Raw genomic sequence first — 13478 nt, forward strand, 5'->3', positions numbered from 1 at the left:
GATAACCCCGACGGTTATTATACATGTGTAAATTGACCCCGAAATAGAATCTTTTCTAGACTAAATCATGTCCTTTCGCGTCACATTAACTTTTATTTAGAGTTACATCCCTTTCGCCATATTGCGATACGTTGTACAACGTTGTCCCTACGTCTTCTGTCCTTTCCACTCTACTAATATATACGTCGCGCGTGAAAATACAGTCTCGCGGGTAAAACTGGTCCTCGCAAAATGGTTCATAATTCTTCAATGCACACTTACGCATCAGCACTAAAAATTCTTACAGGCGATTTCGATCTTTACAGGACGATAACCTCACTGAATATATTCTTAGGTACCGTGAAAACGTGAAATCGGTATTGAATATAAGCCAGATTTGGTGTAGCTAGCAGTATCGCTTCTCGGCCTTTTGGCTAAGATCAAAGTGTAGTATCTGTTCTTATCAGCTTAATATCTGATACGTACCCCACCGGGGTACTTCGATATTAAACTGATTTTTGGACACAGGTGAGATGTCAGGGGCTTGCTCCGCTCTTACCACGGGTTGGCCCGGTATTGCAGTACCTCCGGGAACGGCCCACTCCTCCCACTGGAGGAGATAACTAAAATTAACATTAGTTTCTCCCAAACCAAAAGTAGCCAACGGTATTGATTTCCTGATCACATAAAAGCACATTTCACTAGCCAATCACCCCTGACGACCTAAACGTGAAATAGCTACCTAACCACTCATAAAATGTCGCAACAAATACGTAGTAGATCAAATTGTTTGTAAAACACCAACGACAACAAGAGATGAGTAAAGTGCCTAAAACAATCGGTACTGCACGAAAAAATAGTGTGCCTCTTGACCTTGTATTATTGATTTTATACATATGCTGTAGAAGTGACAAATCTCGCTATTGTTGTGCTAACTATTCACATTGTATAGGAACCACGGAACCAAATGATTTCCCAGAGACGATAATGTTAACGTTAACCACTGTTCTGCTTAAATGGAGTTTTCAACGCTAGTCCACTAGCCATTATTTTGAAGTATGTCATCTCCGAAAACTGTAAATAGATTGTTTAAAAGTCTACCTATTTGAGCTTTTTTTTCATAAGGGAGCCACCATCTTGTATTGAATTCAGCACCAACAATTCACCTCAATTTACAACAAAACTAACTCCCCCTGACAAAAACAGGCTAGATAAAAAAAAAAAAATTCCTATAGATTTTACATCTACATGAATTGTCTAGCCCTCTCATAGAACTTTGGAAACTTTTTCTCTCCTGAATATCCAATCAGTAGGACCCGATGCATTCACCTTCCTATTAAATCTTCTGCCCAAACGGGGAAAATCCACAGTCTATTTTTGATATGGTTCTGTGCTCGCTTTCTGTGATATATCAGAGTGCGATAAAATTGTTTGATTGTGGGAAAATTAAGCTACGGGTGTAAGTTATGAAAACTGACCCGGATAACCCCGACGGTTATTATACATGTGTAAATTGACCCCGAAATAGAATCTTTTCTAGACTTAACCATGTGCTTTCGCGTCACATTAACTTTTATTTAGAGTTACATCCCTTTTGCCATTTCGCGATACGTTGTACAACGTTGTCCCTACGTCTTCTGTCCTTTCCACTCTACTAATATATACGTACGTCGCGCGTGAAAATAAATTGTAACGCGCAGCACGTGTACCGTATGGGTGCCACGTGTGTCGGACTGCTACCAAGTTTTTGCCCAGGGTTCGACTGTCGCTTTCGCTTGCAGATTCCAAATACAAATGGATTTTCAAGTAATAGACAATATTTAGAAAACTGGTGAGAAAGAAAATAGACTCGTCATATAAAGTTCAACAATTTATTCACATGTGTAAAAATAATAATGTACCAAAATAATACCCGAGAGACACAGTGAGGAGTTTACAGTTATATACGTCTAGCCTAAAACATATGCCAACCATCGTTTAATCACAACTAACCATATAAATGATATAAATGTAGTTTACCCCGAGTCTCAAGATCGTGCCATGTCCGGTCAGAATACAACATTTGCTAACCACCCGTCTTTTCACCCGTATCTACTAACGAGGTTTCCAACAACCATCCCTCGCCTTACCGGTATAGAAACAGCCCGAGAGGCGGAAATATTCTCTAGCCACTCCGCGAGTGCTCCCAAAATTGAATAATTCCTTCAAGCAACAACCTGACTTCCGACATGACACCGGCACACGAGACTCAGATTAAACAAAGTTCTATACATCGAAAATACATAAAAATTCTACACGTGAAAATAAAAATACATGTACGATAGTGGCAAACAATATCAAGCTGACAAATTAATATGAAATTAAGGAAAGGATTGGTGACGGTTATCTAATTAATTTCACAGATTAAAAGTCAACAACACTTACCCTGCTGACACCCGGACGAAAAGTGATTGACCCCACAGCAGCACGGGTATCTTACGTAACCGGATGTTACAATTTTCCAGAATGAGTCCAAAAATAAACGAGAGGAACGCAACTGCGTTACACAGTCTCGCGGGTATCAACTGTCCTCGCAAAATGGTTCATAATTCTTCAATGCACACTTACGCATCAGCACTAAAAATTCTTACAGGCGATTTCCACCTTTACATGACGATAACCTCACTGAATATATTCTTAGGTACCGTGAAAACGTGAAATCGGTATTGAATATAAGCCAGATTTGGTGTAGCTAGCAGTATCGCTTCTCGGCCTTTTGGCTAAGATCAAAGTGTAGTATCTGTTCTTATACTTGTATTTTTGAACTGTTTAAGAAATATAAACATGATTTTTTAGATGGTAATTTTGAGGTGTCAACCACTAAAGATTTTTATTTGAAGCTGTTGTCCTCTGTACCAAAGACACCACGTGTCGTCAGAATTTTTCCATTAGTAGACTTCGGTCGAGTTTTCCTTAATGTTTCCAACAAGTTTTTAGATACCCAGTCTAGGGATGTTGTGTTTAAAATTGTTCATGATATTTTACCGGTTAATTACCGGATGCATAAATTTGGAATTGATTCATCAAAAAAATGTACGTTTTGTGATGGTATTGAAACCATTCCACACCTGTTTTATGAATGTTCTTTCATTCAACCTTTAGTATCGTTAGTGAACTCTTGGATACACACTATCTCGGATAAAAAGGTCCCTACTGATTCGGAACTTTGGCGTTTCCATGCTCCTGTTAGTCTTACTCTAAAAGTAAAGTCTCTTGTCCTGTATTTGGTGGCAGAATGCCTATCGTCCATTTGGTATACCTGTTGCTCAAGGAAATTCTACACAAAGTATCTTACTTCTGATTCACTTGTCTGCCACTTTCTTAATAATGTAACTATGCGTATGCAGTCTGATTTTACCCGTTTCCCCAGAACATTTTTTCCGAGTATTGGTGTACTACAAGTGTTTTATGCTCTATCTAGGAGAATGAACTTGTAAATAAACTTCCTTTGTAATATCATGTTTAATCTTATAATATTGTACTTTCTTGTAATACGTTTTTTTACTTAAGCATTTACTATTTTTGATGTTATTTTAAGTTAAACTGGTTTTCTGTTTGTAATTTGATATTACTTGTAAATATGTAAATACAAATTTTATCAAACTTAAAAAATACTTCGATATTAAACTGATTTTTGGACACAGGTGAGATGTCAGGGGCTTGCTCCGCTCTTGCCACGGGTTGGCCCGGTATTGCAGTACCTCTGGGAACGGCCCACTCCTCCCAGGAGATTAAAAAAGTAACATTGGAATTTATATTAGGAATGAGACCACCTGATCGACCATTGTCAGTATAATATCACCGGTTGGGGTGTTCTCATGGCCGTCTCCGACAATATGTTTCAGTGAGGTAGCACTATAAATCGTCAAAAGTGCCACAAAGAGACTGAACACGAACATAACGTAGCCTCTCAAAATACATACAACTCACCATACGCATGGATGTCGCACGCACGGGAGGCCATCCTGAAATGACCTTAGCTTAATCAAACCTCTTCATTATGCTTTTATCTAGTCTGTGAGTCACTCCATCTGTCTGTCACAATCACTGTTATCACTAAGGTGGTCTTTTTCCCTGTGGACCCTAGAGTCCAAAGTATAATGATATCTAAATATGTATGGTAGTTATTCTTATTTGACAAGCCTTAGCTCTTGCTCAGTCTCTTGTATCGTATATTATGATGAAACAACAAGGTTAAATCAGATAAAATCATCACATGCTATAACAATTATTTTTTCCTTTTTCAGATTCCGCCAAAAAATAGATGATGCAGCTTTTCTAAGGCCGTGTCATTTATGGTTGAATTTAGAAGAGGTCCAGTGAGCCAAGACAGTTTTTGGTTTATTACTTGTTATTGTAAATAAGTTATTTGAACACGACAATGCTTTTTCAGACAAATCCGTTGCCATGCAAGTGACATTATATGTGAACTTGTGTAAAAGGAATGTCTAATTCCTAGAAACTCTAACCATAATTATTACTTAATATGTTAGAATAATCAATCTTTCCATAAAAGCTCAAAACATACATTTGATAAACATATTTTAATGGAAAAAAATATGTCTCATTAACAAAGAAAGTTGGTTCATCTTTCATTCATCTAGTGGGTTGCTTACAAGTTACGCAATTTTTGCCAAAATAAAGATAATTCATCAGATTACATTTAGCTATTATTTGAAACTGATACACGGACAAGAATGTTTGTACAACACGAGCGTTGCTGTCATGAATGATGTCATTGAATGATTAATTTATCTCTGTCCCAATATATATTCAATTTTATACGGATCTTCCTTGAGCCGAGATGTCAATGACTATAATGTTGATTATCGATAATGCTAACAATTTGATGTTATTATACACCGCTATAGCACAGCAATGCGGCCGTTCACAAATTATTGTCCGTGGTTATTGTCCTTATTTCCCAGAGAAACATACAGACGGAACTACAATTTCAGCGCTTACAATTTGCACATGACATTTCTTGCCCATTCTTATCAAGGACTTCCAGAAATTTTAAGGAATTTACCAAGCGTTTGAGAAATATTAGTGAACGATGTGAAAAATTAAATAAGACAAAGTATTGCTAACTTCCACTGTATATAATGTATTCTGTGGAAAAGATGACAAATCTTCAGGCAATTAAGGTCATTCTGCCAGGAGGCGGACTCATGCAACTGCAAGAAAAAATTGTATAAAGAGAATGATCGTATTATTGTTTTTGTTTGAATCAAATCGAATAAGTAGATAAGAGTAAATGGCTTATAAGAAACAAACGTTTATCATTTGGAGACAACTGTGAATGTTATATAGTTATTATATAATCATTTGGAAGCTGTATCGTTTCGATTTGCATTTAGACGAAATGGTTTTCATATTACAATGGTATTATGTCTTGATATAAGCAATAAAGGCGAATGCAGAACTAGTTACAATTTACTTGTATCGTATTAAAATGATATTGTACAGTTATTTGAAAGTAATGCTTGAAATCTGTCTAGATAAAATCATTAGAGGCAATTAAGATATTGGGGTATTAAAAACCAGTTCGAAAATTATGACCGGTTGAAAAATAATGATATTTTATTCTTAAGCAATAATTATAGCACGTCCACATGAAAGAATTGCCATGTTTATTCCCTATGAAAATTATGGAGATACAGATTATACCTGTATTTGATATGATAAAAAATATATCGGAGTGAGCCTCAAATCTATCAGAAGGTTTTTGTTTTTATTACGAAGCCCCGAAAATGTAAAATGCAAAGTTGCTTGAATGATTGATTCAAGATACATGAAATTAAAAAATAAATGTGAACAAATCAAGAGGTTTACAATAATTTCATGAAATTAGCAAAATTAACCGACATAAAACGTGAAACGATACAGGTACGAATATATAACCTTGCACTAAGCTCTATTTGGATTTTTTTAAGTAAAACATCCTCTCTCAGACTGGCCCTCCCTAACCAACTTCATAATCGTTTCTTGATAAACGGTTTTATCTGATAGACTTACTGTTCTGACACAATGTGCCGGTAAAGCCCTCGGAACATTCACAGATGAATTGATTCCCCCCGTTCGGGTAGCAAGAACCTCCATTTTGACAGGGCGAAGGTACACAAGGGTTATCATAGTCTACAAAATTAACATAACACAACACTTAAAAAATATACGATTTCGTCTTACAATTAAATTAATTTCGTAATATCAAATATCTCTGAAATTAAATTGCTTTTCATGACGTCGTGTATACATATATATATATGTTTTTAAAATTAATAAAGTCACTAATATTTCCAGAAATAATCAGCTATGTTCAGCTGCCTCACATTTTCCTATGGTTATGCGTTTGCCCCGTAATGAAGGCTTTGTGTTCTGTTCCCTGGTCGAGACGTACCACATAGTCCATAAATTGGCGGTTAATGTGCCTGCATAACGCTTAGAATTTTGGGAGTAGGACGACTGGTTGGCACGTTGTCACTATGGTGTGATAGGAGCGGCAGTATGCTTCAGTGAGATATCATTATAAAGTAGGCATCATTTCAACACTGTCGCAAGTAGACAAACACGAATATATCATTACCTTTAAAATAAAACACACACACAGTCACACTCGCACACAGATTTAGAATCCTTAAAAGACCATAGCTGTTGAAAGGACGTTAAGCAATACTAAAACATCTTACCGAACCTCAGTCCCAAAGCCGCCCCTTGCACATCATGTATGATCGTTGGTGGTATGGCATATCCTCCACATCCACCCATGTGGAGCTCGAAGAAAAAGTAAAATTCTTGAGGAAGGTACCTAGAACTTGGGACAGCTGTTCCATGTGTAACCCAGTCGTGCATCAACGTCGAGTCACAACATCCAGCGTAGTTGAGTGCCACATGATGATTATGGTTAAAGTAAAATGCCATGTAGCTATTTGGGTTGCTGTCGCAGTTAGTGAACAAGTAATTCACACCGTTAGATCTGTACCCTTGTTGGTTTCTATTTTGTGCCACAGTCACTGGAAGAAAACCCAAATACAGGTACGGCGCCATCTGTTGGTGATTATACGGCATGGCATATCCAACATTTGCGTTGTATTGAAAGGAGAGGGGGAACTGCGAGCTATATTTTTATATCTGTTCCATTTTTGTTTCCTTCTGACGACCAGCTAGGTTAAGATGGCGGACCATCGCATGCGTCTTGGAGGTATACAAATCATCAATATCGATATGTACAGAAGTGGTATTGGCAATATAAGTATATCCGTAGTCGGCATAGAAATCACAGTATACCGTGAACGGCTCCTGCTTCCGATTCATTATCTGGTAGGTGCCGCTAACGCTGTTCGGGTCATTAGCATATATATCCTTACACGAATCTGAAACATAAATTATTACAGTGAATTATCTAGTTTGGCGAATTTGAAATAAGCGCAATAATAAGCTGACACATTTATGATTTATCGTTAAAACTAAGATACAGAACATGTAAATGGTGAAATCATAATTTAGAAAAATGTAAGCGCATAAAGGACTATTATAAGATGATCACTAATACATATTCGCTTTCAGTAAGCGCTTTGTAAGTTTGATTTCAGGATAAAACTGTTCGGTGTCTGGCAGCAATTCAGGAAGGTAGCACTATGAAGTCGACAAGCGTTCCGCGTTGACACAAGGAGACAAACACGAATATAACATACTGTATACCATCCTGGCATTCGATACTATTACATTATGTTATATTTATGCCTTGCATAAATTCCCATTAGACGGTTAAATATTGATATTTTATATATAAGTATATTTATTTGCATTGTTTCACAGTATATTTTATAATTGAAACCAAACTGCTTTTCGTGACTGATTTAATGATAAAAAAAACCTTACTGTAAATGTGGAAATTTACGGAGTCCTTTTGATCGCGAAAATTTCTCCTAGGCGTATATTTTATATCAATTTGCATAATCTCGAGCTATAAACGAAGGTGGATCCCCCCTCCTCCCTCCCCCTCGCGAAAATAGCCATGTTTACAGTAATCTTCTAGTTAGCAGTTCTCAATTAACGAAATCGTGTAAAGGCAGAGTGTCATTTCTCTTTATGTTGTATTTCATGTGGAAAAATGTCTAATTTTTAAGATTGGATTCTTCTTAAGAGTTCCTTCCCCTTTAATTATTGCTTTCAACTGCTATTGATCCGCTACCGGGGTTATCCCCAAAGCTTATTAGTAGAGTAGGGAGCACGTAACTCTAGCGTTCCTGATAATTCCAGTGTTACCATCTTTGTGCAATATCAATCAGAAAAGTTAAATATTGTCTTCAAACTTCCTAAATAGTACTACAACCTATTAATATCATTATATGAATATTGAAGAGGGGACTTCATTGACCAAGAAATTGAAACTAAAGAAGGCGTCTTACGAGTAAAAGCCGATGTAACATTCCACTTTATATGTCAGTATTATCAATTGGACGAAAGCAACTATAGTACTTACGGTAGAGACCATGCACTGCTCCAATTAGGCAATATACCGTTAACACTAGAATACGCATTGCTTTTGACTGAAATATACATAAATACAATTGTCTTTTATTCATTAAACAATACAAAGATCAGAAGATCTTATTTAACGCACAAAGACAAGAAAAAAAATTAATGTTTACAATTGATGAAAAATGTATTGTGTCAAGAATGACATCATATTTAAGTTATGAATAAGATATTGATTCACTCTAGACTTTCATTGACGAGAATGGTGAAATATGATGGAAATCCTGAAGGAGGAGATTCATAAAAATCAAGATACGGTTAACATGTTAATTAGGGAGCACTATATAATTAAAATCATAACTCAATCAATTTCGAAAAAAATCGATTATTCTTTCAGAACACTAGATCATTTAGTAGTATTACCGGATTATTGCGGGAAATTTACTATTAAAAAGTACGTTCCGTTCCCAAAATGGGCTTCCGGAATCGGAATCCGAATTTCCGGACTGGCGAGTACAAATAACGTAACGGAAATCCGTTCCCGTGCTATTCCGTCCGGACTGTGGGTTTTCCGGACTATCGGCGTCCGGATTATCGCTGGTCCACTGTATATCGTTATGAACCTCTTCTTGTATATTTAACGTTATCGTATGCCAAGGTTGAATTTCCTACTGCAAGCTTATCGAAGAACGCTACTAAAAGTACACCCCCACCCCTGAAGAATAAAAGATATTGAAGAAACTGAAATAGATCTCTTCCTCCATTGCAACAGTTAAACCTTTCTTTTTTCAGTTCTCTGTGTGTCTTTGTTTTGTTTTCCTTTATATGGGTATATCTGACACCCGTTCTCATTTGACCCTGATTGTCTTTTGAACAGTCATTAGTGTCCCTTTGATCTATGATTCAGAATGCTGAAGATAAAACAAAGCTTATACCGGGATCAGTGGTATGAACTTATATTTACCAAAATGTGACATTGTCACTATATAACCTTACCAACAGTTGTTGAGCGTTACAATCTCATTAACTGCCAACCGGCGCATTAATATTGTGGCAAGTGAAGCACACCGCAGTTGTGGAAAAATATTGAATACACACTTTCCTTTTGAAAAAAAAACTGAAAGGAACAACACGGAATAACTGTTAACAGGCCCATAGCCGAGAATAACGGGGAAACTTAAATTCCGTTTAATATAGTGATTAAGAAACCGCAAGGGGTAAATATAAGCATTGAACTACTTTCTGATGGCAGCTTTGGGCTGATAATGCCAGCAGCACAACGGCAAATTTAATGAAGCGCGCTAGCGTCCGGCTGGCATTAACAGCCCTTAACTGTCACCTGAAAGTAGTTCAATGCTTGAATATATCTCGAGACCAGTGTTATATGCTTACCTTTCTCGGGACAAGTTGTATGCAGCAACCTACTTCGAGATCAGTTTTATGTTTATGTTTTACACAAAACTGACATAATTAACATAATTACCTACCTCGGTCTTTGGGTTTATGTTTCTTCTGAAATAATTCAAATAATAATGCATATAAAAAGTCTACTGATTAATATTGTACTCACCATTGTCTTAGTCAAAACTGTTCGCGACTACAAGTACTCTTCAGAGTAAGGAAGTAATGTTATCTTATCTCATAATTGATAAGTGTCCTTTCAGCTATTGACCCCCAACAGTAGAGGTTAGGATTTCGATTTCACTTCAGTATGTTCCTTATGTATATATGAACTGGACTTTCGTGAGAAGGCAAGACATTTCGGAGAGAAATACATGTTTTTTATAACTCTATATCTTGTAGGGGTGACGTATAGTTGAATCTCCCATTTTTTTTAAATTTTAGGCGTCAACTGCTACATAAGCTACTAAAGTAATTATAACTGAACAAAAATTAAAATATGTCGAGATATGCCATGGTTCAAAACAGCTCTGCCCACGGACACGCACGTCCTTCACCTAAAAAAAGCCAAATTACAGGAATGAAATTAACATGCCTTTTGTGATTTGAGCGCTAAATTTCAAAAGATGTTTCAATGTAGAAATTGTAGCACTACCGGAAACTTCTCATTGTCTGTTTTGTATGTGTTAGATTTAATTTGAAGGGTCAAGCATTATATTGACCTACTAATGTTTAGACCAAAAATCGAATGTATCATTAGCTTAGAAATACTTTTCTGTATAGGTCAGGCTTCACATATCTATACCCGTCTTTCTTATAAATGTGCTGCGTTTTTCAGGTAAACGTTGATAAGATGTGTCATCAATGATAAGCAAACAGTTCAAGATCCATTAGATGTCTGTCATGTGACGTGGCAAAACGTCACGAAGGTCAGTGTGGTGATACACTACCTAATGCGTCACATGAGTGTAAACGACCGGATGTAAGCTCGTGACTGATCTAATATGAGATCGCAATTGATATAACTTGTAATGATATCATTAGATTAAATAGGAATCCAGACCATTGTAGGAAGGGTATCTCGATTACAGAAAGTTCATTTTCGTTCATAAAATACGGCCAGGATTTATGTTCGAAACATTATAATGGAATTATATATCTTTAAAGTTATACACAAGACAAAAGAAACAATGTCACATTTACTCTTGTCCACCAAGCCAACAACATAATACATAATAATTACCAGCAATAAATTTGCGTTCTATAGGTTTCAACGATATTATATACATAGAATGAAATATACTTACTGATAATATAATGTAAAAGCACGAATTGTGGATATGACATACGACACTCTATAGATGTAATGTGCCATCTGGTAGATGCCAATCAAATTTATGGATTGTTTATAATTCATGCATCAATTAGAGGGAGTTTCAGCACCGGTCAAACTTTTCAAATAAAAACGGCGATGACTAGACTTAATCTTATTTTACTTTTCGTAGATATTAGAAAAAACAATCCTGAAAAAAGTTATAGCTATTGCTCAGCTTTGTCATTTTTATCTACGTGTCACACACACAAATATATCTAAGTGTCGGGTTCCGTGACTTCCATTTCCGGCACACTTCATTAAATATCAGGTCGATTTTTCAAAATCGTGTATGTTCATAGCAAATGTGTCATTATATGATATAAAATTCATATTTATTTGTTCGGTCTTTTGTTTTTCTTAAAATATGTTGGTGTATTAATAATGAAATAAAGGCAAAAAAGTACAAATGAAATTAATGGATAACACAAGTTTCTTCATGGAAAGAAAGGTCATGAAATAACTTTTATAAAAAGAAAGGTTAAAAACGAGCACCCTGTAGGACGCAAGCAATACAATGCAATTGGTTTTTAATTTGGTTGATAAAGTCTATTACATATAAATGTTATTGCATGTTGCTGTTCTTCGATATTTTTTACGTGAAAATGATCAGAAATGGAACATTCTTGTTGGATATGTGCTGTGAAATTAAGTTTAAGTATAATTAAATCGGCAGTTGAAGGAATTCCCATGTTCCACAGGGAAGACATATTTTCTGAAGAAATGACACACGTTTAAGCCAAAAACGATATTGAAAGTGCCCAAAAACATAAAAGGTAATATCCTTCTAAAAGTAGGGATGAAATTGAAGATTTCACGAGAAACTGAAATTCCACTGACCAAGACCGTCTAACTGTTATAGATCTGTAGTATGCTGCATCATCTCACCGAAAGTGCTGCATATGCAATACGAATATGAAAAAAACACGTATGCTATTCCAAAGCGGGAAAGACAACAGCTGATATTTAAACATAAGCTTTGGTGCTCGAAAACCTCCAGATTATGTTCAGAGCATCTAATTGAAAAGGATATCAATCCTGATATTAACGTTGATTTGTTTAAGGATATCATCACTGACTTACTTGAGATTGGCATCGAGCTATCTACCAATCGTGTTTTGTATGGAAAGGGTGGACAAATGACTATTTCAACAAGATATGTGATGTTTGTTTTGATAACCTTAAAACTGTTCCATTGCAATCTCCCCCCCCCCCCCCCCCCCCCCCTATGCACCATTAGTATATTGGATTAAGCATAAAACAAAAAAAAACAAAAAATGATTGAACCAGTAAATATAGACAAAAAGATATTTCGAGAACAGATGGATTTAAAGCATAACACGTTGAAAATGGCCCCTGGATATATGAAAGAACATTTGATTTCAGAAGCTTATTTTAAGGTTCGTGTACTTCTACACCCAACTGATTTAATACATTGTTAAATGTAATCCCGACATAAATCCCAAACTAAAAATAATCTTTCGATCCAATATTACAGTACAGATAAAGAGAGTCCTATTTCTGGCTGTTATTGCACTTGTCCTGCATGCCGTGCCATCATCATCATCATCATCATCATCTTTCAACATAATAATACCAAGTACATTACATTCACATCCATGTCCACATCAATATCTAAAACAAGGGTGAGAGAGAGTCTGACCTAGGATCAAATATTATCAATACGTACACTGACTTTTAACTCCAATCCAGACTGTGTTTAATCAGTGTTGATTTTTCAACCAGAACATTTAGCAAAATATTCAACTCATTGATAGACCCCCTTTCAGAGATATTTCCGAGTGATCTAATACCAGAGATTTATCGTTAGCATATTGCGAAAAGAGAATAGCAATGTTATCTACATTTATAACCTTAATACATTAATTGTGTCTTATCAGTAAGCCTAATTTTTCTACGCGAATAGGCTTATAGTGTAGTAAGAAAATATAATATTTCTACCCACAGTAAGAAAACACATTGATATATTGTGTCACCTTGACGATAGCCCCTTTTGACTTTTGGAAATGATGATCAATTACTTCGTTGATAATAAGCTGAAGTGACATCTAATACCATGACCAAAGTAAAAAAAAAGAAGAAAAAAAAAAGTCGACCATGAAGAACATTCCTAGAATATTGCATTTATTGGTATACTGCATAAAATCGTATATAAGTCTGGTATTTCTCGTATGTATCCACCTAA

The 13478-nt window shown here is 35.9% G+C and overlaps 1 protein-coding gene, 1 non-coding gene and 2 pseudogenes across 2 annotated transcripts; 3 read left to right on the forward strand and 1 right to left on the reverse strand.

Moving 5' to 3' along the window:
- The first annotated feature begins 393 nt into the window (after positions 1-393).
- On the forward strand, positions 394-586 carry LOC117336943. The gene has a single exon (XR_004534723.1). It is a non-coding gene; the product is annotated as a U2 spliceosomal RNA (small nuclear RNA).
- A 2132-nt stretch (positions 587-2718) lies between these two features.
- On the forward strand, positions 2719-2888 carry LOC117336950 (annotated as a pseudogene).
- Positions 2889-3585: 697 nt separating this feature from the next.
- LOC117336951 lies at positions 3586-3741 on the forward strand (annotated as a pseudogene).
- A 1363-nt stretch (positions 3742-5104) lies between these two features.
- On the reverse strand, positions 5105-10126 carry LOC117335755 (protocadherin Fat 4-like). Its single transcript, XM_033895936.1, has 5 exons — positions 10070-10126; positions 8504-8570; positions 6708-7391; positions 6037-6156; positions 5105-5195 (listed from the first exon to the last, which is right to left on the reverse strand). Exons 3-5 carry the CDS (start codon positions 7084-7086, stop codon positions 5188-5190), a joined length of 507 nt encoding a protein of 168 aa, XP_033751827.1. The 5' UTR covers positions 7087-7391; positions 8504-8570; positions 10070-10126; the 3' UTR covers positions 5105-5187.
- Between the last annotated feature and the right edge of the window lie 3352 nt (positions 10127-13478).

The sequence above is a fragment of the Pecten maximus genome, chromosome 10, assembly GCF_902652985.1.
Source record: "Pecten maximus chromosome 10, xPecMax1.1, whole genome shotgun sequence".
Taxonomy (NCBI): Eukaryota; Metazoa; Mollusca; class Bivalvia; order Pectinida; family Pectinidae; genus Pecten; species Pecten maximus.